This window comes from Hyperoodon ampullatus (assembly GCF_949752795.1).
Source record: "Hyperoodon ampullatus genome assembly, chromosome: 13".
Taxonomy (NCBI): Eukaryota; Metazoa; Chordata; class Mammalia; order Artiodactyla; family Ziphiidae; genus Hyperoodon; species Hyperoodon ampullatus.
The window spans coordinates 5,677,702-5,704,941 of record NC_136926.1 but is presented as its reverse complement, the minus strand read 5'-3'; the positions used below and the strand labels follow the sequence as shown (position 1 = coordinate 5,704,941).

At 51.0% G+C, this 27,240-nt stretch overlaps 1 protein-coding gene across 1 annotated transcript in view; it reads left to right on the top strand.

The window, feature by feature from the left end:
• Positions 1 to 3,301: 3,301 nt before the first annotated feature.
• The window catches only part of TMEM132B (transmembrane protein 132B), a gene marked incomplete at both ends in the record, with an annotated part of 376,262 nt that continues 352,323 nt past the window's right edge, over positions 3,302 to 27,240 (top strand). Inside the window, one exon of the mRNA XM_079717037.1 lies at positions 3,302 to 3,368. Within this exon, the coding sequence (XP_079573163.1) occupies positions 3,302 to 3,368 (67 nt within the window). The remainder of the gene's footprint in view (positions 3,369 to 27,240) is intronic.

The window sequence follows — 27,240 nt, the reverse complement described above, 5'->3', positions numbered from 1 at the left end:
GGATTTGCTGGGTGGGGGGATGGGGTGGGAGGCCTGGGATCTCCTAGGTCGCTACTGCCAGTCCCTCCCGCCTTGCCTGAGCACCTTCAGGATCCAGGAAGGCCTTTTCTGCTCAGAATAACCCCTGAAATACTCCCATTAGATAGACACTCAGGGGCCTGATTAATATGCAGAAATTCTCACCCAACCGCGGGATAGGCTGAGGCAAGGCTGGAGTTCTCATCTCTGCTGACGTATGAGCTCAGAGAGGGTTAGGTGCTTGTCCAAAGTCACACAGCCCGGGCGTGGAAAAGCTACCTTCAAAACCAGATCCTTCTTCTCAGCCTCTGGTTCCACCATCGTCAGCCTGGACCAGGGAGTGGGGGAACCGTGTCTACCTCAGCTCCTGAACAGCAGGACTTAGAACAATACGTGAGCGGGGCTCCAGAGGGAGTGGGCTGTGTGGAGGAGTCTGTTTTAGGTGGTGTGGTCTGGAAAGGCCTTTCTGAGGAGGTGACATTTGAGCTGAGATCTGAAGGGAGAAGAGGCCGCGGCGGGAAGACCCCGGAAGGCTGGGCCAAGAGTAGGAGACAGCGTAGAGGTGGGAAGAGGGTGAGCCCAGGATCCTCCGGGAGGCGGGGCCGGCTGGGGTGCAGACGCGGGCGGGTGGCTCAGTGGGGTGCGACGGGGTGGTCCTGAGTGGGCGGAAGCAGGCGATCACTGTCTGTTGTCACTGGATACCATGTGACCCTTGGCCTGGGGACTCACTGGACCCGTTCAACCTCTCCCCATGCACCCCTGCTAGAAAACGACTTCTCCTCCTTGGCCACAGCCCCTCCCCCAACCCTGCTGCCTAGTCAAGATGCCTGGGGCATCTTGATATACACACCGGGGGTCACTCCTGCTTTGTGCCCTTGCGGTGGCTGTCCCTCGAGATCCCTTGAGTTTGGGTTTTCCCCTCTTCTGAGCTAGAGAACTCGCCCCTACCATCACCCCACACGGGCCTGGCACGCAGTAGGTGCTCCGCTCAGCAAATACTTATGAATGAATAAGTGGGAAAGAGAAGAGGTGGCTTTGGCAGCTGGGCACGCAGGATCCCAAGAAAGGCCTGGCAGCGTCTTGCGGGAGACGGTCACACAGAGGGGACAGGCGGGCCCCGTGCAAAGCCACCCCAGTCCCAAGGAGACCGCCCACCATCCAGCCTGTCATGTGGCTCTCCCTGCATCCCAGGCTCTGAGCCCAAAGGGGGCTCAGCCAGGGCATGGGTTCCTTGCATAGGGAGTCTGTTAGTTTATGGGAAAAATCCCTTTATGGCTCGCAATCAACCTGGGCCTGAGACTGGCCACCTGCCCCTAGTTCTTTCTTCGTTCTTTTATCTAGGAAGAGCTGAGTACCGCCTCTGCTAATGAGCTTGTCTGTACTAATGATGCCCTGTCCGAAAGCCCCTCCAACCTCTCCTTGCCAGCTGGGAGGGGCAGAGGATGGTTCTGATGTGCGCGCTGGGCCCACAGAGGAACACCAGATACATAATAATCATGACCATCATGATGAGAATGATAATGTGGACAGCGGATCCCTTTACATGAGCTCTTACTTCATAGATCAGGGGCTTTACATACGTGTTCTGGGACACCAGGCAGATGCTGCAATGGCTTCCATTTCTCAGATGGGGAGACTGAGGCTGGGGAGGTTAAATGACTCCCTCCAGGGCACAGCTAGAGTGGCAGAGCCGGGATTCTCTGCCAAGACTCCAGGACTCTGAAGTCTTCCCCAAATTTGTCTTTGCATCACCCTCCGTAAGCTGCCTTATTGACTGTTTCCAAAGAGTTTGACCCACTGTTTTCACGGAAAACCGAGACTCTGGAGCCAGTGGCTGTTATGATGGGGCTCGGGGCAGAGCAAAGACTCCGACGCAGGTGGACCCCTCCCCCCGCGCCAGGCCCCCGCTCTTCCGGCTGTGGGGCAACTTTCAAGGCATCTGAGGCCTGCGGGCAGTGTCCGCACTTGCGCCCAGCATGCTTCATCAATTTTGTTTCGCTCCCGTGGCCTAGCCCGGGTTGGGGGTTGGGACGCCCGGGGGAGTGGGGGGAATCTAGGACTTCCGGAAAACGGGTACTGTGGCCCCCGCCGAGGCCCTGCCCACAGGCTGGAGGAATCCGACCACCCGGTCCCCATCCCCGCCTCTGTTACACCCCCGCGCGGTCGTTGTTTGATCCCGCGCCGCCGGGAACTCGTTCCGGGGACCGCTCTGGCCCGCGCCCCTCCCTCCGCGCGCTCTTAGGGCCTGCGAGAAATGGGCAGGCGTGGCCTCTCGCTCGGGTAAAGAAGGGCCCCCGAGGGTCTCCGCTTCTCGCCACCCGTGGGGCGCCATCCCTGAGGCGCCATCGGTCTCGCTCAGGACCCCTGACCGCGCCCAGCCAGCGCGCCCAGCCCCGATCCTAGGGCTCTGTAGGAGCTCCTCAGGTAGTCCCCGACTCCCGGAGGCCACCCCTGTCCTCCCCTCCCCACAGGCACCCCCAGGCTGTGCCAGATGTACCCCAGGACCTCTGGGCTGCGCTCCGTCTCCCGGTCCCCGTACCCCGCAGACACCGCCGCTCCACACGTCGCTGCCCCATTCCGAGAACCCTCCCCGTCTCCCTCATCCCGCGACCTTGGGAACTCCCGCCTACGGCCCGAACGCGCCCGGATCTGTCCGCACTTTGCCCCGTAGGTCATCCGTCCGGCGGTCCCGGTCCCCGCCAACGCCCTGACCACCCCCGCAGGGCTCCCCAGGCCTCTGCGGCCAGGCGCCCTCCCCCGGGGACGCCGGGAAGTGGCACGTCCCGCCGCCTATCGCCGGGCGGCCGCCTGGTGCCCCGTCTCCCGGCGGCGGGCCCCTCCCCCGGCCTCCCCGGCCCCTCCCCCCTCCCGCCTCGCCTCCCTCCTCCCCGGCGCTCGCGCGCTCGCTCACTCTCTCGCTGGCTCGAGGGGCGGCCAGCAGCTGGCGCGGGCAGAGGCGGCGGCGGCGCGACCGGGATGGGACGGGCGCCCGGGCGCGGGAGCCGCGGCGGCGGCCGCGGCGGGGGCCGAGCAAGTCGGGCCAAGTGCGGGGCCGCCGGCCAGGCCGCCAGGCGCTGAGCCCCCGCGGCCCCCGGCTCCCCGGCCGCGCACGGCCGAGCCCGAGAGAGCGCGCTGAGGCGCAGCCCGGGAAGCGCCGCCAGTGCCGGCCGCCTGCGTCTGGGGAAGAGCGGCGCCCTGGGAGCGAGGCATGCCCGGCGCCCGAGCGTAGCCGCGGGGGCCGCTCCCGGGAGCCGCGGGCCGGGCCCACCGCGCGCCGAGGACCATGCCGCCCCCGGGCCGGGCGCCGCCGCTCGGGCTCCTGCTGGCGCTGACGGCGCTCCAGTGCCCAGGTAACGCGCGTCCCCAGACCCCGTCCCCGACCCCGGCCGCCGCGCATAAAGTTGGCTCCCGCACGGGGCGGCCACCTCCTTCTCAAGTCCCCGGTAGCTTGCGTCTCCCGGACTTGCACAGATCTGGGGAGACTCTGGGAACCCAGGGGTCTCCAGCCCGTACCCCTGTGCCCAACGCGAGAGCCCGCCCGCCTTCCTCCCCAAACCTCCAGCTCCCCTGCGGATCCGTTCAGGGCGCAAGGGGGCCAACCGGCCGGGTGCGCTCAGCCTCACCAGGCGGGTTCCAGAAACCGAGTCCCCTCCCCGCCCCGCCTTGGGGCAGCGTCCCCCCAGGACCCGGTTCCCGCGGCGGTTTTGCGGTGGCAGGGAGTCGGTGGGCCCCTTCTGCCGGTTTCCTGATGCCCGCGGACGCACCGCCGGCTTTCCCAGGACACCTGCGGGGCCCCACCTTGAGGTCGCCTCGGTTGGAGCCGTCTGGCTGGTCCGCAGCCCCTCCCCACTCTCCTGCTTTTACATCCCTGCCGAAGGTGCCCCCTCCCCAAGTGGCCTCCCCTTGGCTGCTGCGTAGCCCGCTGCTCGCCTCCTGTAAACGCGGGCTGCCCCAGCGCCCTGACCCTAGGGTGGCCAGGCAGTTCAGGGCGCGCAGGGCCGCCTGGAACGTGGTACTGGCCAGAGCCATTGCTTGGGTACCGTGGAGCCGGGCTCCCCGCTGGCACCGGCGCAGCTGTCGCCGAAACCTAGCGAGTGGGAAAGGCAAAATAGTCAGGTATTTTGGGTCTCCGCTGGAGTTTGGAAAGCTTTCTACCACCTTGGTGTGGCTACACGTTGGTCCTAGAGGACGTTTGTCCTAAAATGCCAGTTCCTCCCCTCCTCCCACCCCAAGCCGCGGAGAAAATTCTAAAGGCTCAGAGGAACCGGGAACAGTCACCAGCAACATTCATGTGCATTTGGAGAGCTCGGTTCTCCAAACCTGTTAGCATCAGGACCTGTGGTTTGGGAGCAGGTAGCTTTTGCTTGAGAAGATTCTTCTCGTCTTCTTAATAAACAAACCACACAGCCACCCAGAACGCAGCAGCAAAATACAACTGTAACTTTTCAGCTTTAACTGTCTTGGAGGGTTGCAGCTAGGAGCAGACCTTGTATGCCAACTTAATGTGTGATGTATTTGCGTGGAAAAAGTAAATACTGTCTTCCTTCCAGATGCCCTTAAGTGACCCAAAATATTTAATAAAACCTTCCACTCGGAGAAAGCCTTTTGTCAGAGACATCCATCGGCATTCAGCTTTGGCTCAATTTAGAGAGCGGTGTTGGGCTTGACGTGGATGAATCTTTAATCTGCTTGGCTAATAAGCAGCTCTGATAGCTGTTTTGCTCTCCGCGTTGCTGGGGTCGAGGCTGTTTCCTCTTAGCTGAAGCCCTGGAGCCCGTTCCCCAAAGTGCACAGTCCCTTGGACTGGAAAATTGCAGTTTTGTCTTGATTTTGTCCCTGCACGGGGGTCAGTGCTCCTAAGTTAATATCAGAAATCTCTCAGAGAAGCTGCCTGCCTAGTGCTTTGTTAAGGGAACATTTGAACCCTCCGTTCCCCCCTTCCCTAGCAACAGAATAGCTTGTGCCTGGCTCTGGGCGGCCCAGTCCTGGTTGGGAAGGTATGCCATCCCGGAAACCTGGTGCTGGCCCAGCTCCTGAGTCTCCCCGGGAGGGTCTCAGCTGGGCAGCTCATTCTGGCAGGTGCTGCTAGAGCAGAGTCCCCAGTGCCGTCGCCAGGTCCTTGAGAGCACATGTAAGCCTTTCACCGGTCCCCACCAGGGACACAAAGAGACGACAGTTTGATAACTCTATATTTAGCACCAGTTAGGAGAGCTGGGGGATAAAAAAAAAAAAACCGGGCTGAAATTCCTGAAAGGTACTTAACTGCCTGCCGTTGGTTGAAAGGTTCGGAGGAATTAGCTAGAGCATCCTTCAGAGCTGGTTGGATTTTCTGGGTAATTTCTGGCATGATTTCCCGACCACGTTTGGCTGAGGCTCCCAGAGAGGGGCTGGAAGAGTTCAGAGGCGAGGAAGGACGCGATCTCGCCCCCATCACACACAGGGGCTGTCTGCTTTGTGCCTCCTCCCCGCTCCCGCGTGGGCAGCTGCCATGGTAAAGAGTGTGGTGGGTGTATTTCTTTCAGCCTTGCAAGCGCTTAAACATATGGAACTGTACTTGGTAAGAGTCAGCACAAATCCCCCAGCTTGGCGACTAGGGGGCCCCTATTATTCAAGCCACTTTTGTGCCTGCTCTGGCTTTGCAAATCAGCGGCGCTTTACTGTCCCTGCTGGGGAAAATGGACGCGCCTTGCTCCATTGGCCCATTATGCTCAGGGTCTATAAAGTCAGGGTGGGTGGAGAGCCCCCGACAGAGGGTCCTTGTGAGTGGCAGAGCCTGCTAGTTGGAGGTGGGGGGAGACTTTGGCTTCAAGGCAGAGATGCTCTTAGCCGTGCCTGGCACCTTGGCGTGGTGTGTGGTGTATTTCTTTCTCGTTACAACAGTGATGTGTGTGTGGGGTGCCCATGGGTGGTGTTTCTTTTCAGAGAGGTGGCACTGGGGTTGGCGGGGAGCCGTGTACCAATGCTGTCGCCTCCCCCCGGGTGATTTAATGGCCGGACCGTGGAGGTTCCCAGAGTAAATCATTTCGTCCCCGCCCCGCCCCCGCCCTGGATGCAGGGAACTTGGGAGGCATGAGGCTTCTGCATGAGCTGCGATGCTTGAAGCCAGTAATGAGCGTGGTGGTTGCCATGGTCCAAGGGAGCACAAGAAAGCCCTCGCTTGTGGGTGGGTGTGAAGTCGGGGAGGGTGGTCTCTGGGTCAGCAAAGCCTTTGCAGCGGCCTTGTGCCCCCTGCGTTGTGTGCGGATGGGCACCTCCTTTCTACTCTCCTGACTCAGAAGTTGAATGGGGATGGAGAGGGTGCATTTCCCTTCGAAGAGACGGAATTCAGCAGATACATCGCCTCCCGTCACCGTGGGGAGACGGAGGCACCCTGGCACGAGAGGCAGCATCATGGGGTGGTCGTGGTACCACCACCTCTTCCCCAGAGTAAATGAGTGGACTTGGAGAGCAAGACGTGTCTTAAAGCATCTCCTCCAACAGCTCCCCCTGCAGGTGGCAGAGGAGACTCGGGGATGGGAAGTGACTCGCTCAGGGTCACACCGTGAATTGGTGTCAGATTGGGGCTCGTGGCTCTCACAATTTCTCCGTTTTTTAAAAACTCCTTGCCCAGGACTTTCTCACCCTACATAGTGGAGCCTTTCTGGTCAAGGAGTTCTACTGTCTGGTCCTTTAGAGGACTGTGACTTCATTTAAGGAGCCCGAGGTCAAGAGACAGACAGCCACTGGGGGTGGCTAAAATAGCAAATGTCAACTCAGAAAGGCAGGTAGCAAATCATCACGATGATGATGATGATGGTGATGTGATGGTGATGATGGTGGTGATGATGGTGATGTGATAGTGATGTGATGGTGATGGTGATGATGATGGTGATGGTGATGATGATGGTGATGATGATGGTGATGTGATGGTGACGATGGTGATGTGATAGTGATGGTGATGTGATAGTGATGGTGATGATGGTGGTGATGATGGTGATGTGGTAGTGATGTGATGATGGTGATGTGGTAGTGATGTGATGATGGTGATGATGATGGTGATGTGATGGTGATGATGGTGATGATGGTGATATGATAGTGATGTGATGGTGACGATGGTGGTGATGATGGTGATGTGATGGTGATGTGATGGTGATGATGATGGTGATGTGATGATGGTGATGTGATGATGGTGATGATGGTGATGATGGTGATGATGGTGATGTGATGGTGATGTGATGGTGATGATGGTGATGTGATGGTAATCATGATGATGATGGTGATGATGGTTATGGTGATGATGATGGTGATGATGGTGATGTGATGGTGATGATGGTGATGTGATGGTAATCATGATGATGATGGTGATGATGGTTATGGTGATGATGGTGATGTGATGATGGTGATGATGGTGATGGTGGTGATGATGGTGATGTGATGGTGATGATGGTGGTGATGATGGTGATATGATAGTGATGTGATGGTGATGATGGTGGTGATGATGGTGATGTGATGGTGATGTGATGGTAATGGTGATGGTGATGATGGTGATGATGATGATGATGATGGTGATGTGATGGTGATGATTGATGGTGATGATGGTGATGTGATGACGGTGATGATGATGGTGATGTGATGATGGTGATGTGATGATGATGATGGTGGTGGTGATGTGATGGTGATGATGATGTGATGGTGATGATGATGGTGATGGGATGTTGATGGGATGATGGTGGTGATGGTGATGGGATGATGGGGTGATGATGGACATGCATGCTTCTGAAGTTACTCCCTGTGTTGTGGGCACCATCCCAGGCATTTCCTTGTATGAACAGGGTGAAATACTCACCACTCTGGCAAATGGACACCCTCACTATTCACAGTTTACAGATGAGGATATTGAGGTCCAGAGATGCCAAGTAACTTGCCTGAGGTCACACAGGGTCAGGATTCCAGCCCAGGTGCTGGTCTGTGCCTGACGCACCACCTCACAGCCAGATTCCCCTCCACAGCCTTGCGCAGAACTGTGTGGACAGACTCCTGGACAAGCCAGACTGACGTTCCAAGATGGTGGGTGGTTACTGAGTCCCTTTCACTTCCTTTCTGCTCTCTCTTTGCAACAGATACAACTATAAATGTGAGCTAAGGTTTCCAGCCGTAGAAATCAAACAGATTGGAGTCAGCTCTGCAGGCAACTAGGAGTCCTTTGAGTTCTGTGCCCCCGAGGGATTAGGCGGTTACGATAAAGGGTGAGACTTTGGCAGGCAGACACCCCCCTCCTTTCCATGTGGTCTCCTGCGCTGGTTCTCCCACGTCAGTGAGGCTCAGAATCAGAAGCAACATTGCAACTAACCCCGATCTACACACACTGTGCGTTCTAAGCCCTTTGCTGATTTTACTTCGTTGAGTCCTCAGTGGCTCCCGTGGGGTAAGGACTTGTGTTTGCCCCATTTTACAGATGAGGAAACTGAGGCCCATAGAGGCGCCATGACCTGTCAAGGTCACACGGGCACAAAGGGATGGGCCGTGGATGTGAACCCGCAGTGTAACCGTCTCAGAGTCAGGGCTCTTTGCTGCTACCTTCTCTACGTTTGTAGGCACTGAGTTTTTGTGGGCAGCTTATGGATTCTGAGACTAATTTGGGTCCAGGGATGTGTTTCAAGTTGTGGGCAGAGCTGGGTCTTTTTTGAGAAACTGTTTTGGGGAATTTTGTCCCCTCTAAAGTCAGCTTGGAGTCCAGGGGTGCATCAGCAAGGAGGGGTTTGGTGTTTTTTTTTTGGTCCAAAATATTGTTTTATTAACACTTGATGTTTTCTAGGATTTAAAAGTTTATTTTTAAATTATTTTTGAAAATTTATTTATTTATTTTTGGCTGCATTGCGTCTTCGTTGCTGCGTGCGGGCTTTCTCTAGTTGCGGCGATCGGGGGCTACTCTTCCTTGCAGTGCACGGGCTTCTCACTGCAGTGGCTTCTCGTTGCGGAGTGTGGGCTCTAGGCACGTGGGCTTCAGTAGTTGCAGCACGCAGGCTCAGTAGTTGTGGCGCGCGGGCTCTAGAGCACAGGCTTAGTAGTTGTGGTGCACGGGCTTAGTTGCTTTGCAACATGTGGGATCTTCCCAGACCAGGGCTCGAACCCGTGTCCCCTGCTTTGGCAGGCGGATTCTTAACCACTGCGCCACCAGGGAAGCCCCAGTAGTACGTAATTTTTTAAAATTTAAATTTTAAAATTTAAATTGAAGTATAGTTGATTTACAGTGTTGTGTTAGTTTCAGATGTACAGCAAAGTTATACCGTATATGTATATGGTGTATATATGTATATTCTTTTCCCTTACAGGTTATTACAAAATATTGAGTATAGTTCCCTCTGCTATACAGTAGGTCCTTGTTGGTTATCTGTTTTATGTATAGTCGTGTGTATCTGCTAATCCCAAACTCCTATTTTATCCCTCCCCCTCAACCCACTCCCCTTTAGTAACCACAAGTTTGTTTGCTATGTCTGTGGGTCTATTTCTGTTTTATAAATAAGTTCATTTGTATCATTTTTTAAAAGAATCCACGTACAAATGATCTCATATGATATTTGTCTTTCTCTGTGTGGCTTACTTCACTTAGTATGATCATCTCTAGGTCCATCCAGGGCTTGCTGTTTTGGGAAATTAAACCGATGTGGAAGGCTGCTGGCTGCCTTTGGGACATGTCTGGCTTGAGGGCTTCTCAGTTGCCAACATTTAAAAAGCGGGAGATGTCAGTATCACCAGCCAGGTTTCTGGCTTATCTTGAGAAATTGGGAGATCTGATCTAACCCCTTCTAGCCCCTTGGCCCCTCCAAGACTCAGTTTTCCCATCTGTAGAATGGGCCCTGTCTTAGTCCATCCAGGCTGCTATAACAAAGTACCACAGGCTGGGTAGATTATAAACAACAGACATTTATCCCTTACAGTTCTGGAGGCTGGGAAGTCCAAGATCATGGCGCCAGCATGGTTACATTCTGATGAGAACCCTCTTCTTGGTTCATAGATGCCCGTCTTCTCATTGTGTCCTCACTTGATGGAAGGGGTGAGGGAGCTCTCTGGGGCCTCTTTTATAAAGACACTGATCCCATCAAGAGACTCCATCCTCATGGCCTAATCATCTCCCAAAGGCCCCACCTCCTAACAGCATCACATTGGGGGTCACCTTTCCACTTATGAATTTTGGGGGGACACAAGCATTCCGTCTACAGCAGGCCCTGACCCCCTGCTGATCTCATCACAAGGTTGGGAGACACCAGCCGGGTGACACCTGCTGGTGAGAGGGGTGCTGTCCAGCGGGGCCTGCGGTTTCTCAGGAGGGAGGGCAGGCAGGAAGGGAGGGGCTGATGAGCTCTTCTCTGCATGAGTCAGACCTGTAAAGAGAAGGATAAACGGCCCCTCTGCTGCCTACCAAGTGGTTTCTCACTTCAGGATTTCCCTGGATTCTTCCCTGTCGCCCAGGGAGAGGTTAAGGGCTCCGATGTCTTCCCAGATGGGAGCACCGAGATTCAGAGGAATTCAGGGACTTGCTCAAGACCACACAGGCCGTGAGTAGCAAGGCGGGGCCTCCTCCCCAAAGTCTCTGACTCCTGTCTCTCCTGCCCCTAAGGCACCTCCTTGTCCTGGAGTTTTGCTTCAGTTTTCCCACCCTCAGGCTTAGGTGCCTGTGACCTCAGGGGCTTGCCTTATAGGGCAAGTTTGGTGTGACGGAGCGAGGGATAGGAAGCCAGCAAATACATAAGCAGGAAAGTCTCAGACAGTAATTTACACTCTTCATACTCAATACAAAGCAATCTGATGGGGAAGGTCTAGGTGATCCAGGTAGACTTCTTGGAGAAGGTGGCCTTTATCTTATCTGAGACCTAAATGTGATCAGACCAGAGCCAGCCCAGAAAAGGGTGTCCCAGGCAGGAGGAATTTGAATCCTTGCAAGGTTCTTTGCACAGTGCCTGGCACACGGCATGTGATCAAGAGATCCCAGCTCACTCACTCACTCATTCATTCATTCATTCATTCATTCAACAGGCATGTATTAATCAGTGCTCAGCACTAGGGACACAACAGGGAACAGAAGAGACCTATCCCCCATTCTGAGGAGCTGTCATTCTGGTAGAGCGAGACATTCATAAAACACTGGACAAACAAATACATAATTTAATGTCAGGTGGTGATAGCGCCACCGGGAGAAATAAAGCAGGGTCACTCGTTGTCACTTTTATCCTCCATCTGGGTGCTTGTTTTGCTTCTTCCTGGAAACTCAGGGGCAGGATGGACCCCTGATGCCCCATCTCTGCCAAGGGAAGGCGGGAAAGGAGCCCAGGTTCTTTGGAGTGGAATCCCATCATCTCCTCTTGTTCATCCTGCCTGGGGCCGCAGTTGGTGTGCGCAGAACCCCTCCCCCCCACCGCCGCCCCCTCGACACGTGACTCCTGAACCCATCAATACCCTCTCCTTATGTTTCGGTCCCAAAATAGTTACATAAAAAAAATCAATAGAGTCCAGTTGGATTTGCTGTATTTTATTACTGAGGGGGATGGAGAGTCTAGAATTGCCCGGCGCTTCTGAGCCCGGCTGTTTTGCGGTGTTAACCTAAATTAACCTGTTGGGGGACCTAACTCACCATGGCTGCGCTTCAGAGCCCAGGATTCAGCGCCTTGGAAGGGTGACTCAGTAAATACTGCATCTCTGATGTCTGCTTTGTGCTTGGAATGCCTCCCACCAGGACTGTTAGTGCATCAGAGCAAATGGACACATAAAAATGCTGCTGTGGCTGCAGCCCTGGCTCGTGGGGCTGACTCTGTGGGCCTGCTGGAGGGTCCTGGTTTTCTTTCCAGAACTCTGGAGTGCCACACTGGCCCTGCCCGGTCTCCTGGCTCTCAGAATCCGTGGCTCCCTTTGTTTGCCCGGTTCTCTCCGTGCTGTGTACTTGTCGATGGGTTTGTATCCTTGGATTGCTATGTTCCTCTGCATTTGTGCCATCTGCTGCTGCAGGCTCTCCCGGGTGAGCTGATGGGGCCAGGTGAGTGGGGATGGGAACACCGGGGCAGAGAGATGAGGATGCTGTGGCAAGTGAAGCCGTGGCCCGGTGGGAGGGGACCTTGTTTTCCTGCAGTCTGCTCCGAAGGCGGCAGGGGGAGTGGAAGGGGTGGGGCATGGTGTAGATGGAAAATGTTGTTTTGCCAGAAAAAGTTGTTTCTAGGGTGGCAGTGCAGCGGAACTTTCCAGGCCAGTGGAGAGCTGCTGGCTGCCTTTGGGCCATATCTGGTCTGCAGGCTTCTCTTGTTAGTTACCGGCATCTAAAAAGTGGGCGATGTCAGTATCCAGGTTTCTGGCTTCTCTCAACAGATTGGAAGATCTGGGAGTGCTGGTGTGGCTCCTTAACCTCTCTTGAGACTCAGTTTCCTCATCTGTAAAATGGACCCTGCATCCCCTGCTGGTGATCTTCAAAACCTCATCCCAGTCTGCTTCCTTCCTTCATTCTGCGTTAGTTCACTGACACGTGTTTTCTTGTGCACCTGTGCTGTGACAGGCATTGTACTTGGAGCTGGTGATACAGCAGGAACAAGACAGGCAAAGGCCCCTGTCCTTGTGGGGTTAGCATTAAGGCGCAGGGAGACAGAGACCGAAATAGCTAAATAACTAAAATACACTGTTTATTAAATGGTCATAAGTGCTTTGGAGGAGCATGAAGCGGGGGAGCAGACAGGGAGCGCTGGGCGGGGGGGATGTTTTGCCATTTTAAATAGCAGGTGTCACTCAGCAAGGTGACATTTGAGCAAAGACCTAAAGAGGTGAGGGAGCCAGCCAGGGGGCTATCGGAGAGAAGAGCGTTCCAAGCAGAGGGAATAGCCAGTGCAAAGGCCCTGAGGTGGGAAGGTGCTTGGCAGGTTCAAGGACAGCAAGGAGACCAGTGAGGTTGGGCTGAGTAGTAGATGAGGTTAGGGACCAGAGCCTGATAAGGACTGTGGCTTTTGCTCCGAGTGAGGTGGGAGCCATTGGCAGGTTTGAGCAGAGGAGATGGTGCTCTCACTCGTGGGAGCAGAAGCAGGGGGAGCCCCAAGGGGCTACTCAATAGTCCAGGCAGGGATGATGGGGGCTTGGATCAGAGTGGCAGCTGGAGAGGAGGTGAGAAGTGGTGAGATTTGGGGTGTAGTTTGAAAGTTGCACTATGGGGTTTGCTGATTGATAGATCCGTTCAATAAATATTTATTGGGAACCAGCTATCTGCCTACCCCTGTATTGATTTGGGGGCCAAATCAATATTTGTTAGTGGTGGAATTAGCAAACAGAACTTATACCTGTGAGTTGGTCTTTTGCCTTTTATGTACTCGTCCCAACAGCTCTGGGGAGAAGGTTGGGATGCATGAGCCCGTGTTCCTGCATCTGTGAGATGGACATAGCGACATCATTAAGGAGAGTAAAGTTAAGAGGATCCAATGAGACAACAGATGCAAATGCTTCTTAGCAAGTACCCAGCACATACTAAGTGCTCAATAAATGGGGGCAATTATTAATAATGTTGGTAGGACAGTTGAGGAAACCAGGGCTCAGATGTACTATTTGCCCCTGTAAATACATGGAGGAGGAGGTTGGATCTGAGCTGTGACCTATCAGATTTAGCTTGGGGTTCATTTTTCTTGCTGGAACCACTAATATTCTAAGAAAAAAATTCCTCCTGTCTTCGTGATGTGATTATTCTGGCATAATTTTTTATTGTTAGGTTGCCAGTGCAGGTGTACTTGCTTTATTTAATAGATGTGTAGGTGAAAAGTTGTGTGTCAATCAAATTCTATTTTCTCCATCCAATTCCACAACCGTTGAGAGATGTGTAAATTCCATCTGACCCTGTGCTGGCCTTGGCTCCTGTGTTGTTGCTTGTTATTTTCTGTACCCATTAAATCAGGCATCACCAGGCTATGGACCATGGACCAAATCCAGCCCTCAACCCGTTTGTGTAAATAAAGTTTTATTGCAACACAGCTATGCCTGTTTGTTTACTTAATGTCTGTGGGTGCTTTCTCACAACAAGGGCAGGGTTGGGTAGTTGTGACAGATCCTGTGGCCTGCAAAGCCTAAATAAATTACCTACTATCTGGCTCTTTTAAAGACAAAGTTTGCCTTAAATGGTCAAGCAATGGTCATGTAAATGTGTGTTTATACCACTCTATGGTCAAGACAAGTACCTGCTTTTAATGTCAAAAAAATTATCCAGCTCGTCTGAACGAGAAGAATTGTGGGTTTGGTATCCCTTGGTTAAAAAAGAAAAACATATTGATTGAAGGTTGCCATCAATTCAGTAATGCTCTTGAACGAGTGGGTTTTGGTAGCATTTATGTAGCGTTTTAAAAATAGTAGCACGTGTGTGGGAGATAGTTTTTACTCTGCAGGCAAAGCTCCATGGCTCACAGCTCAGAAGACCCCTTGGAGGGATGCTGCTGGAGGGAACTAGTATTAAAGGAACCTACTGCGTAGTTATTTTATACTCAGAATGACTCCAATCAGTGGATCTCTTTTATGACCTTGTGTTTTTTCCTATTTGGTTGTTTTAAAGATGAACGTAGCCTTCTCTATTTTATCTGTGACGCCCAAGTCTGTGATATTTTAAGTTTCCAACTTTAAGATTTTAAGTGCACTCATGGAGGTGATGTGTCAAATGCAAAGTATGTCCATGGATTCAATCTGGATTCTCACAGTTGCAAGGGACAAAATGGGGAATTGACTAGTCCCCGAAGGTGGGAAGCTTAAGGAGGAAACAGCTTCAGGCATGGCTGGATCCAGGGGCTTACTCTCCTGATGAGAACTTCTGCTCTCACTCTGTCTCTTGGTTCTCTTTTCCCCTGTGTTCACCTAATTCTCAGACAGGCTGTCTCCACCTTATGGCAAAGTTGGCCACAGTTGGCTCTAGACATTTCTCTGACCAGCAGAAATCAAATGTCTCTTTCTTAATTGTCCAGCAGAAATCAAGTGTCTCTTTCTTAATTGTCCCAACAAGAATCCCAGGACTGACTTTTACTGGACTAGTGTGGGTTGTGTGCTGACCTCTCAACTAGAGACGGTGGCTGTGGGGATGGAATCCTGCAGCTGATCAGTCACACTTAAGTGTCTCTGGAGCTGGAACTGGAAGCAGCTTGCCGGAGAGATAGGCAAGGGATGACTTCCCAGAGGAAAATCTGAGTGCTTCCAGCAGAAGGAAGAAAATTTTACTGCGACAGGCTACCAGGTGAGGTGGGGATCCCCGCCCCCCCGCTCCAGGTCAGGAGAGCCCTCATGCCTGGATCGACACCTCTGGCGCCCCTCCCCCAAGGAGCCAACACTCACCCCTCCCCTCCCGCCCTTTTGTGGGTTCTCTCTTGGCTGCTGTCCAATCTCCTGGGGCTTCTGTTTTGTACACGTGACCTCTGATCCACTCCAGTGATCTCACACATGTCTGAGTTGCTTTGGTTGAAAACATGGACTATTTGGAATGTAATCTAATATATATGAAAAGAGAACTTGATCTGTGACCCAGCAGTCTCACTTCTGGGAAACCTATGTTTTCTAGAAATAAAAGCACCCCTGGTAAGGTTGTCTGTTGACGGATATTTATAGCAGCATTGTCTGTGGTGGTAAAAAAGAGAAAAAAACCCTAACTTTTCATCAGTAAAGTAGTTCTGGACTAAATGGTGGTATTTCCATGCTTGGACCACCAGGTAGCTGTTAAAAACAGTGGGTTGGACACCCCTTGTCCTGGAGGGGTGACCGGGGCTTATTGTCAAGGAGAAAAGTGAGTAGCAGGGTAACTTACCCTGTGCAATGCCATTTTTATATAAACAGCCAACCAAAAGTCTCCTATGTGTATAAAATAGCTATATGTATATAGTGCTTTCTGTGTGCCAGCCACAGTTCTAATATAGCTACATATGTTCTCAACAAGCCTGGGAGGTGTGTGGGTATTATTATTATACCCATTTTAAAGAAGGGGAAGTAGAGGCACTGAGAGGTTAATGCTATATAGCTAACGAGTGGGGGAGCTGGGGTTTTAATCCAGGTAGTTTGGATCTTAACCCTCACTCTATGCTGCCTCTTACACTGCCCACCCCAGCTGCATCCCTTCACACACATGCCTTTATATTATTTTATTAGTGTGGAGAAAGGTGTGGCTTTACTACTGACCTCAGTGAAGGAATGAAGTGGGTGGTACTGGTGGGGTGGTGGGAAGGGAGTTGGTGGGGGCTTAAAGGGAGGAAACCAGGAACGTTTGAGACATTTCAGTCACAACAATGCTGATTTTTAAGTAGAGAGCCCAGTTCTTTCTCTTAGGGTTTCTGGGTCCCTATTGGGGCTGGTGAGAATGCCTTAGTGGGGACCCTCTGAATTTGCTGCTGTGCTTTGCTGGTGCGGGGGGCTAAAGTGCATGGAACTCAGACCCAGGAGGGGTGCTGCTTGGTGTTTCACTGGGAGAAAGGAAGACTGGATGTGGTGTGATGGGCATATTTGTTGAAAATGGGCTCATCAGTGAAAGATAGAGAAGTAAGATAGTGATGGCTTGGGAATTCCTTGATGGTCCAGTGATTAGGACTCCGTGCTTTCACTGCTGAGAGCCCGGGTTCAATCCCTGGTCAGGGAACTAAGATCCCAAAAGCTGCACGGTGCGGCCAAAAAAAAAAAAAAAAAAAAAAGTGATGGCTTAAAAAGTAGGAGTTTATTTCTCTCCCAAGTCAGATTCTAGAGCTCAGAAGCCTAGGTTGTCTCTGTTCCGTGAAATCCTCTTGGACCCGTGCTTGCTTTTACCATTTCAAGGTTGAGGTCTTTGTCCTCATGATCTAAATTGGCAGCTACCGGTGCAGCCATCTCATCTTCATTCTAGGCACCAGGATTGGGGTGCAGATAAAGAAAGGGTAAAGGATATGCATCAGTTGTCTTTTACAGAAGAGTCCTAGAAGCAGCCCTGTGATGTTTCCACTTATATCCTATTGGTTGCGACTAAGTCACATGGCCACATCTAGTTGCAAGAGAATCTGGGAAATGCAGTCTTTTTTAAATTAATTAATTAATTAATTAATTATATTTTTAAAATTTTTATTTATTTTTGGCTGCATTGGGTCTTTGTTGCTACGCGGGCTTTCTCTAGTTGCCGCGAGCAGGGGCTACTCTTCATTGCGGTGCGCGGGCTTCTCATTGCGGTGTCTTCTCTTGTTGTGGAGCACGGGCTCTAGGTGCGCGGGCTTCAGTAGTTGTGGCACGTAGGCTCAGTAGTTGTGGCTCGCGGGCTCTAGAGCACAGGCTCAGTAGTTATGGAGCACGGGCTTAGTTGCTCCGCGGCATGTGGGATCTTCCCGGACCAGGGCTCGAACCCGTGTCCCCTGCGTTGGCAGGCAAATTCTTAACCACTGCGCCACCAGGGAAGCCCTGAAATGCAGTCTTAATTTGAAGTTGCTAAAAATCAAAAGTTCTGTTACTCTGGAAAAAGGAGAGAATGGATATTGGGGGGATAATTAGTAGTTGGTGATGAATACCCTACCGGGGATAGCACGGCATTTGAAGAGAAGGTGTAAACAGTCAGGATCTTTTATAATCATACTGTGTGTGTGTGTGTGTGTGTGTGTGTGTGTGTGTGATTTTATTCCGCCTCCTAAGGTGGGAACCTGGGAAATACAGTCTTTCTGAGTGAAAGTTTGGTGACTGCATAACATTATCTCTGTCAAAGATGTGAAAGTGGGGACTTCCCTGGTGGCTCAGTGGTTAAGAATCCGCCTGCCAACGCAGGGGACACGAGTTTGATCCCTGGTCTGGGAAGATCCCACATGCTGCAGAGCAGCTAAGCCCGTGCACCACAACTGCTGAGCCTGTACTCTAGATCCCGTGAGCCACAACTACTGAGCCCATGTGCCACGACTACTGAAGCCCACCCGCCTAGAGCCCGTGCTCCACAACAAGAGAAGCCACCGCAATGAGAAGCCCGTGCACTGCAATGAAGAGTAGCCCCCGCTCGCCACAACTAGAGAAAGCCTGCGCGCAGCAACAAAGACCCAATGCAACCAAAAATAAATAAATAAAGAAAGAAAATGATGTGAAAGTGGTTTAAAAAATATGAGAGATAAGTCTGAAGTCCCTTTCGAACAATTTCTTATCTTTCCAAATGGTAACTACTCTTTATCAGTTTGCTGTGTATTTTTCCTTGTAGGAAATATATATATATATATATATATATATATATATATATATATATAAAATATAATGTTTTAAATTTGCTTTTAATAGTATACATCGTGTCTGTTCCCCAATATCCATGTACATATAGAACTATCTTATTTTTTTGTTTATTTATTTTATTTTTGGCTGTGTCAGGTCTTAGTTGCAGCACACGGGATCTTTGTTGTGGCATGCGGGATCCTCTGCTGTGGCACATAGGCTCCAGAGCACGTGGGGTCTGTAGTTGTGGCAGTGGGCTCTCTAGTTGTGGCCCGGGTGCTCAGTAGTCGTGGCTCGCGGGCTTAGTTGCCCCACAAAATGTGGGACCTTAGTTCCCCGACCAGGGATCGAACCCACGTCCCCTGCATTGGAAGGTGGATTCTTAACCACTGGACCACCAGGGAACTCCCTAGAACTATCTTATTTTTTTGAATTACTGCGTGGTATTCCATGGCAGGGAAATATCAAGGTGTATTTAGTGATTTCCCACTGCCTCAGAAGATGGAGGATTTCCCAAACATAGAAAGGAGGTTTAGAAAGATTTGCAAATAGCCATCCTGCCCAGCAGGAACACTGTGCAGAAATCAGCATCCAACCAGGATCTGCAGACATTTGAGGAAAGACAGGGTGTGACTGAGTGATAGTGGATGAAAGAACTGACCCTTGAAGAAGTGGAGTTAACAGAGAAACGGGGATGAGGAGGGCTGGTTCTTAGAACCCAGGCCCCTTGCCAAGAGCTGCAGCTCCCTGATGGCAAGGACTTGCCGATGCTGCCCAAGGCTCCGTTCCCAGTGGTTCCAGCTGTGGATGATCCCCAAAGGACTCGGAGTACCAGCCCATCTACTCATGGCATTTCTCTAGCTTCCGGAAGCTTCAGTCTTAGAAGAGAGACATCTTCTGTTCCCCAGTCTGTGCCTCCATAGCACTTACCACAAACACATTTCTTTCTAATGCAAAAGGCTCTTTAGGGAGCACCATGAATTTACGATGAATCTTTAATTTCCCTGTGATATTTTTTTCTCCTTCCACCCACTCTCCCCTCCACGCCCAGCCCAGTTAAAGTGTTTTTCTCTTAAATTTATGGGCTGAGCTGTTAAGAGGGTCTGTATATTTCAAGAGGAAAAGTGTTGGGGGCGGAGGTTTTGGCCGTACTCTTTGCACCAGCTTCACTCACACACGCTCCAAAGTGGCCTCATATTCCTACCTGATCAGTTTGCCTGTCATCTCAGGTCATTATGTAAGGGCGACTAAATTCTGCTTCTCTTCATTGTCACGTGGAGGACGACATGAGGGAGGAAGCTGCTGGAATTTCTTTTTCAATCTTTCCCATCCTGCAAGGTTCCCTACCTCCTCTTATTCCCCATCTTTTTTTTTTTTTTAATATTTATTTATTTGGTTGTGCCGGGTCTTAGTTGCGGCAGGCAGTCTCCTTAGTTGCGGCTCCAGGCCTCCTTGGTTGCATCACGTGGTCCCCATCTTTCCTTGTGAAAGTTTTTAATAAGTGTTTTAGTGAGGGAATGAACTTCTATAGCATCTCCTGTCAACATTCTATCTCTCACTGCTTGGTTAGATATGCTTTGCTCCTCTGGCTGCTCTCGCAAACTGTTTCAAGCAGATCTCTGAAATTAAGGGCATGAACTCAGGTGGCAGACTGCTTGAGTTCAAATTCCAGCTCCACCACTTGCCGGCTCTGTGACCTTGGGTGAGTTACTTAACCTCTCTGTGCCATAGCATGTTCATCTGTGAAAGGGGGAAAGTAGGAGCTCCTACTCTTTGGGATGTTGTCAGGATTAAGGGAGGTGTTGTATAAGAATTCAACACAGTGCTTAAATCCACATGGGTCTGTAATAAACGTTAGCCCTTTTCAATCCTCTTCTCCAGCCATTGAGTGTTTAGTTGAACACCTACTATGTGCCCTGGTGCTCATTTTTGTGGTTTTTCTCATCTCTTCCACATCACTTCATACCAGATCTTGCGGTATGATAGTGGTTGACTGCTGTTTTTTTTACCTTTTTCTGAGAATAACACCCTGATTTTATTTTGGGGAACCGCTGTTCCCCTGCTTTGTGGTCTGGGTATTGCTGACTTTCTCCTCCTCCTCCACGGGTGGGCTCATGACTTGTGCCTGACCAATCAGAACAGCTCATCTCCTAGGCTTCAAGGATTGGCTCAGGCTTGGGCACATGACCCAAGCTGGGCCAATGAGAGCCAGCTCTGGGATGTTTGTTGCAAGCACGGGGAGGGGTGGGGGAGGGCTTTCTTTTCTGTTGCAGTTGCTAAGCTGGGAGGATGGGAGCCTGAATGTAGCAGTTATTATTGCTGTGTAACAAATTGCCACAAACTGATGGCTTAAAACAACCCACGTGTATCATTTCACAGTTTCTGTGGGTCAGGAGTCCAAGCACAGGTTAGCTCTGCTTCTGGATCTCTCACAAGGCAGCATTCAGGGTGTTAGCCAGGGTTGGGCTCCCATCTGAAGTCTGGACCAGGGAAGAGCCTTCTTCTGTGCTTACGTGATTGTTGGCAGGATTCAGTTTTTGTGGGCTCTTAGACTGAGGGCCTTGGCTTTTTTGACACGTGGTCCTCTCCATATGGAAGAGAGTGGCTTCACCAAAGGCACTAAGTGACAGTCTCTTGTGACCTAATCACAGAAGTGATCGCCCTTCCACACTGAGGTATGATATTGCTCAGAAGGAATTTACTCAAGGGGAGGGGACCACGCAAAGCCATGAATGCCATCAGGTGGAGAATACTGGAGATCATTTTAGAAGCCACCTACCAGGGAATTCCCTGGCGGTCCGGTGGTAAGGACGCTCCGCTTGCGCTGCAGGGGGCCTGGGGTCGATCCCTGGTTGGTCCGAGAACTCAGATTCCTCAAGCCGCGCAGTGCGGTGCGAAGAAAAAAAAAAAAAAAAAAAGGCAGCTACCTACCATTCTGGATCTGTGTGAGAATGAAGCAACACGGGGGAAAACAGCCGAGAGGGGGAGAGTTTCCTTGTGACCATACTGGAGTACCCAAAAGTAGCTGCTTCTGGTAAGAGCTTTATCTTGAATTTCCCCAGTACAAGACCCAATACATTATTTTTCCCCTTAAGCTACTTTGAGTTGGGTTTCTGTCACTTGCAAGTGTCCCGATGAAGTCCTGTGAAGGCTTCTCACACTCCCTTGCCTGGCAGTGACTGCTCCTGCTTGGAAAGCCTTTGGCATTCTGTGTGCTTGACTAAAATCTAGAAAATGTCACATGCCTTATCTCTCCTTTAGGCTGAGCTCATGGAGGGCAGAGTTGCGTGAGTTTTTTTGACCCCTCTTTCTTGCTTTAATGCTGTCAGACACAGCGGATGCCATCTGCCAGTAATTACCAGTATGAGAGGCTCCTCCTCCCCCTCCCCCTTCCCCTGCCAATCAGAAATGTCTCAACAATGATCTCAGTCGTCCTGCACCTGGCTTAGGGTTGGGATCCTGGGTGTCAGAGGCGAAAACATCTCTGATGCTACCCGCCAGAGGCAGCGCACATCTGCACACAGAAATCGCAGTGAGAGTGTGAATTTCACAGCGTTGGGTGGGTCATCCTAACATAAAGGACAAGTCACAAGCAATAGAACTGATCAGAGGTTGCGCTTGGCTGATTCCCTTAACATTTTAGATTTTAACTGATGGCTTTTATGATGACCCTGTGCGAACTTTGATACCAACACATTTCTTTTTTTAATTCAAAAAATTTAAAAAAATTGAAGTATAGTTGATTTACAATGTTGTGTAATCTCTGCCGTACAGCAAAGTGACTCACTTTTACACATATATACATTTTTTAAAAAAGATTCTTTTCCGTTATGGTTTCCCAGGAGATTGGATATAGTTCCCTGTGCTATACAGTAGGACCTTGTTGTTTATCCATTCTAAATAGAATAGTTTGCATCTAGCAACCCCAAATTCCCAGTCCATCCTTCTCTCCGCCCTCACCCTTGGCAGCCACAAGTCTGATCTCTATGTCTGTGAGACTGTTTCTGTTTTATAGGTAGGTTCATTTGTGCCATATTTTAGATTCCACATGTAAGTGATATAATATGGTATTTGTCTTTCTGACTTACTTCACTTAGTATGATAATCTCTAGTTGCATCCATGTTGCTGCAAATGACATTATTTTGTTCTTTTGTATGGCTGAGTAATATTCCATTGTATATATGTACCACATCTTATTTATCCATTCATGTGTCGATGGACATTTAGGTTGTTTCCATGCTTTGGCTATTGTGAATAGCGCTGCTACCAACATATTTCTTTAGTGATAGGATTTTATAATTTTTCTAGGGTTAGTAGAATTTTCTTGCATAGCCAGAATGTATGATCTCCTATTGGATGCCAATATATAAAAAATACATGCTTTTTCCACAAAACCATTTTAATATGCTTTTCATTACTGTATTCAGTCCATTGCAACGACCCAACCTCGGAAGTCATTCAGGGTCACATCCAAGTGCATTTTATTCACTGGAGGCCAGCCATAATCAAGGGGAGGGGAACCTGACTCGCCCTCGTGATCGGAAGAGTGTCATAGAATTTGCAGATATATTTTAAAGCCATCACAAGTGCTTTGGAGAAAGATGGCTGCAGGCAGAGGGGCCTCAACAAGGATTAAAAAGTGAATCGTCTAACAGACCTCTGACCAGTGATGGATGATGAGCGACCTCTGCTCAGTGATGAGTCTGACTAATGAAGGAGTGATGGGGTGGGGAGAGAGGAACGTCTTGGCTCCTGGATTCAGGAAGGCTGTGCTGTGATTGGTGGGATGGAGGGTGGGACTGCCTGAACCCCCAGCTGGGAGGCAGTGGACCTGGTTCCCTTTCGCCTTAGTTTTTCTTTTTCTTTTTTTTTAAAGGAAGTATGTATGTATGTATGTATGTATGTATGTATGTATGTATGTGGCTGTGTTGCGTGGCATGTGGGATCTTGGCTCTCCAAGCAGGGATCCATCCAATGCCCCCTGCAGTGGAAGCGTGGAGTCTTAACCACTGGACCGCCAGGGATGTCCTCCTCTTAGTTTTTCTTGCTGTAATAATGTCCTGCTGGTCTTCCTCAGAGGCACCAGATGCCCTGAGCCCTTTTCTGGTGATGTGCCTCGGGGGCCTATGATTTAAACGTGATCCCTTATAGCCTCTGGCCTGACTCCTGGTCAGCAGATTTGGTGCGGGGTCCTCCACCACGGAGCCACTAGCCACAGCTGCAGCGGCCTTGTGTACAGTATATCCTGGCGGTGGCTTTGGTACCCAGATATTTCTTCTCCACCTGCCTCTGTCTCCCTCTTTATTCATTTGCTCATTCACTCCTTTCAAAGGGATTCTTTGGGAGTTCTTAGCATTCCCCGATGGTGGCGGGGCTATACCTTCCTCAGTGGGAGAGGCTTGAAATGGAATATTAATTTCACCTGGGGCTCCGCACATTGTTTCTGTGTTGAGCACACATTTAAAAGGGGAAAAAAATGTAATTGGCTCCTTCCTCCTGTGCCTCTTCCACAAGCCCCTGCGGGAGTGAATGGGAGGTTTTAGAGTTTCTGTGCCCTGCTGGTTTCTCCACGCAGGGTTCTGGAGCTTCCCGTCCTGATGCACACGTGGAAGGAATCTTTGCTACCTCCTGATCCAGCGGCTGTAGACCAGTATCTCATGGCCACATACAGCCCAGGGGCATATCTCTTTGGCCAGCCCCGTGCTTTAATAATTTTTGAGCTTTTATTCAAGATCTGGAAGATTTAGTATTAAAATCTGGGTTTTCGCTTCTCTTTGGAGGGCAGCAGGGCTGGTCCAGAGAGTGACAAGTGGCTGCAGTGACATTTGCCGATTCATTTGCCGATTCATTCATCAGATGTTTAGTTGAGCACCTGTGTGCCAGGCACTGTTGTAGGTGCTGGGGATGCAGCCCCTATAGTCGAGGAGCTTCCATTCCATCTAGAAGGCATCGTTCATTTATGTCACCTGTCTGGTCACTGTCCTGTAGAACTTTCTACGGTGATAGGGATGGTCTTCATCTGTGCTGTCCAGTATGGTAGCCACTAGCTACGTGTCGCTGTGGAGCACGAGAAATGTGGCCAACTAAGGAACTGAACTTATGATTCCGTTTCATTAGAATTAAAGTTTAAACAGTCATACTTGGCTACTGGCTAAAGTATCGGACAGTGTGGCTCTAAGGAATTGAATTTGCACCTTCCACTCGTCAACTAACCCAACTCCTTCATTTAAAAGTTGGGGAAACTGAGGTACGTGGATTGTGCAAAGCCAGGATTGGAACTCAGATCTCCTTGATGGCTCACCTGCGATGTCCAGTGTAACGGATACCAGTTAAACAGTGAATGGGTGGGGATGACATTCGAAACAGTTGGAGAGCTGGCCGGGGCTGAGGTTATGCAGGGCCCTGTAGACTAAGGGGAAGAATTCGGATTTTTTTTTTTTTTTTTTTTGCAGTACGCGGGCCTCTCACTGTTGTGGCCTCTCCCGTTGCGGAGCACAGACTCTGAACATGCAGGCTCAGCGGCCATGGCTCACGGGCCCAGCCGCTCCGCGGCATGTGGGATCCTCCCGGACCGGGGCACGAACCCGCGTCCCCTGCATCGGCAGGCGGACTCTCAACCACTGCGCCACCAGGGAAGCCTAAGAATTTGGATTTTTAAAAAGATAATTTATTTCTGTGAGAGTCGCATACAAATTAACCATTTTAATGGGCAATTCAGCGGCATTTAGTCCATCCACACTGTTGTGCAACCATCGCCTGAAAACGTCCCCAAACATTTTCATCACCTCAGCAGAAACCCCATATCCTTTATTTTTACTTTTTGGCTCTGCCGCGCAGCTTGTGGGACCCTAGTTCCCCGAGCAGGGGTTGAACCCGCACCTTCGGCTGTGAAAGCGCAGAGTCCTAACCACTGGACCATCCAGAAACCCCATACCCTTTAAGCAGCCGCTGCTCATCCTCCCCCTCCCCCAGCGCCTGGCAACCACCAATCTACTTTCTGTCTCTATGGATTTCCCTATTCTGGACATTTCATAGAGATGGAATAATACAGTGTGTGATCTTTTGTGTCTGGCTTCTCTCATGTAGCACCATGTTTTCAAGGTGCATCCATGTCGTAGCAGGTGTCAGTGCTTCGTTCCTTTTAATGGCTGAGTCATATTCCCCGGCACGCATAAGGGATTTGGGCTTTGTCTGAGATCAGCGGGGAGCCACACAGGGTCTCCGGCAGGGAGGTCGTGTTCTTCTAAGCATTGCCGGAAGAAAGTCCCCATTCTGCAGCCCAGTGCTAGACAGGGCTTCCTTCCCTGGGTTCTCTGAAGCCAGTTTTCAGCTTTGCGTCTGGGGACCAAGGCACGGGGCTGTCCCAGCCGCCACCCCAGATCCTCACACGTCCCTCACCCTCTCACCACGAGAACCCTCCTAGGACCCCCTTCTGAATTAATTTGAGCTTTGAGAGGTGGGGGGCCCCTTTCCACATGCCTCTTGCCACTCAGATGCCCGCCAAGGCACAGGTCAGTGATTCACATGAGACAAATTATGTTTGGAAAATTGATTTGATTTGGGAAGGGAGCTCCCACATTGAGGAGAAGGATTTGTGCTCCAGGTGGCCTTGCCTGGGACGTGGGGGCCAGTGGGTGGCGGTAGCAGGCTTGGGGATTATTGTATTCCCATGTATTTTTCCCTTATGTCTGTTAGTATTTGTTTTATATACTGGGGTGCTCCTGTGTTGGGTGCATATATGTTGATGGGTGTAATATCTTCTCCTTGTACTGATCCTTTTATCATCGTATAGTGTCCTTCTTTTTCTCTCTTTGTAGCCTTTGTTTTAAAGTCTATTTTGTCTGATATGAATATTGCGAGCCCTGCTTTCTTGTCATTTCCGTTTGCATGAAATACCCTTTTCCATCCCCTCACTTCCAATCTGTGTGTGAGGCCTGGGGATGAAAGAGAGGAAAAAGGAAAATGAGACCCTCCATCCAGTGCAGTCTGAACAAGCACGAGAGGCGTCTGTCTCTATAACTGAGTGCTGTGCCTGTGAACATTCAGAACCTGGCCAGCCCAGCGCAGCTAGCCAGCACCAAGTGGGGCACAGGCTCAGGGACCCACTTTCCCCCCCGGTGGCCCAGTGGCCAGCTGGGCTTCCTTGTGCTGCCTCCACAGAACAGACAGTGGTGTGGTAGAGGAGCATCCTGGCCACGGGCACAGAGCTCTTCTGGGGGCAGGAGGCCACCAGGTTTCTGTCCCGTTGCCCCATCCTGGGGGGTGGAACCCTTGCGGAGGGGGCAGATACTTGGTTTGCCCCGCCCCAGCCTCTGACAGAAGGGCCAGGCTCAGGGACCCCCGTCTCCTCTCAGCACCCCTCTTTTCCTGGCCACCATGGTGCTGGTCACCCCTGGAGCATGGAGACACTTGTCCCTTGTTTGTCAAACCCTGCTGGTCATAGGTCTGAGCCGTTTGGTGGAGCTCAGCGTCTCGGCGACTCAGCCTTCTGGTTTGTATGGTGGCTCTTCTTTTTACAACGAGTTTTCTTTTCTCTTTTACACTGTGCAGTGCAATGGCTATCGATTTTATTTAAAAAATGAAATGATAAAGTTGTATGTGGGGCTTCCCTGGTGGCGCAGTGGTTGAGAGTCCGCCTGCTGATGCAGGGGACACGGGTTCGTGCCCCGGTCAGGGAAGATCCCACATGCCACGGAGCAGCTGGGCCCGTGAGCCATGGCCGCTGGACCTGTGTGTCCGGAGCCTGTACTCCACAACGGGAGAGGCTACAACAGTGAGAGGCCCGCGTACCGCAAAAAAAAAAAAAAAAAGAAAAAAATTGTACGTGTATATTTTCTCCTAGTAGAAAATGAAAACGTTCCCCAATCCTGAACGCTCTCCTCCTTCCCCGGAGATGACACTCTTGGAATTGTGTGTCTTTCCAGATGCTCTTCTGTGAGTCTCATCTGTATTCATTCAGCACATACTAATTTACTGAGTATTTATTCTCTGTTGGGCACCGTTCTAGACTCTGCAGATGTATCAACGAAGGAGGAAGACAAAAATCCCAGCTCTGTCGTGGG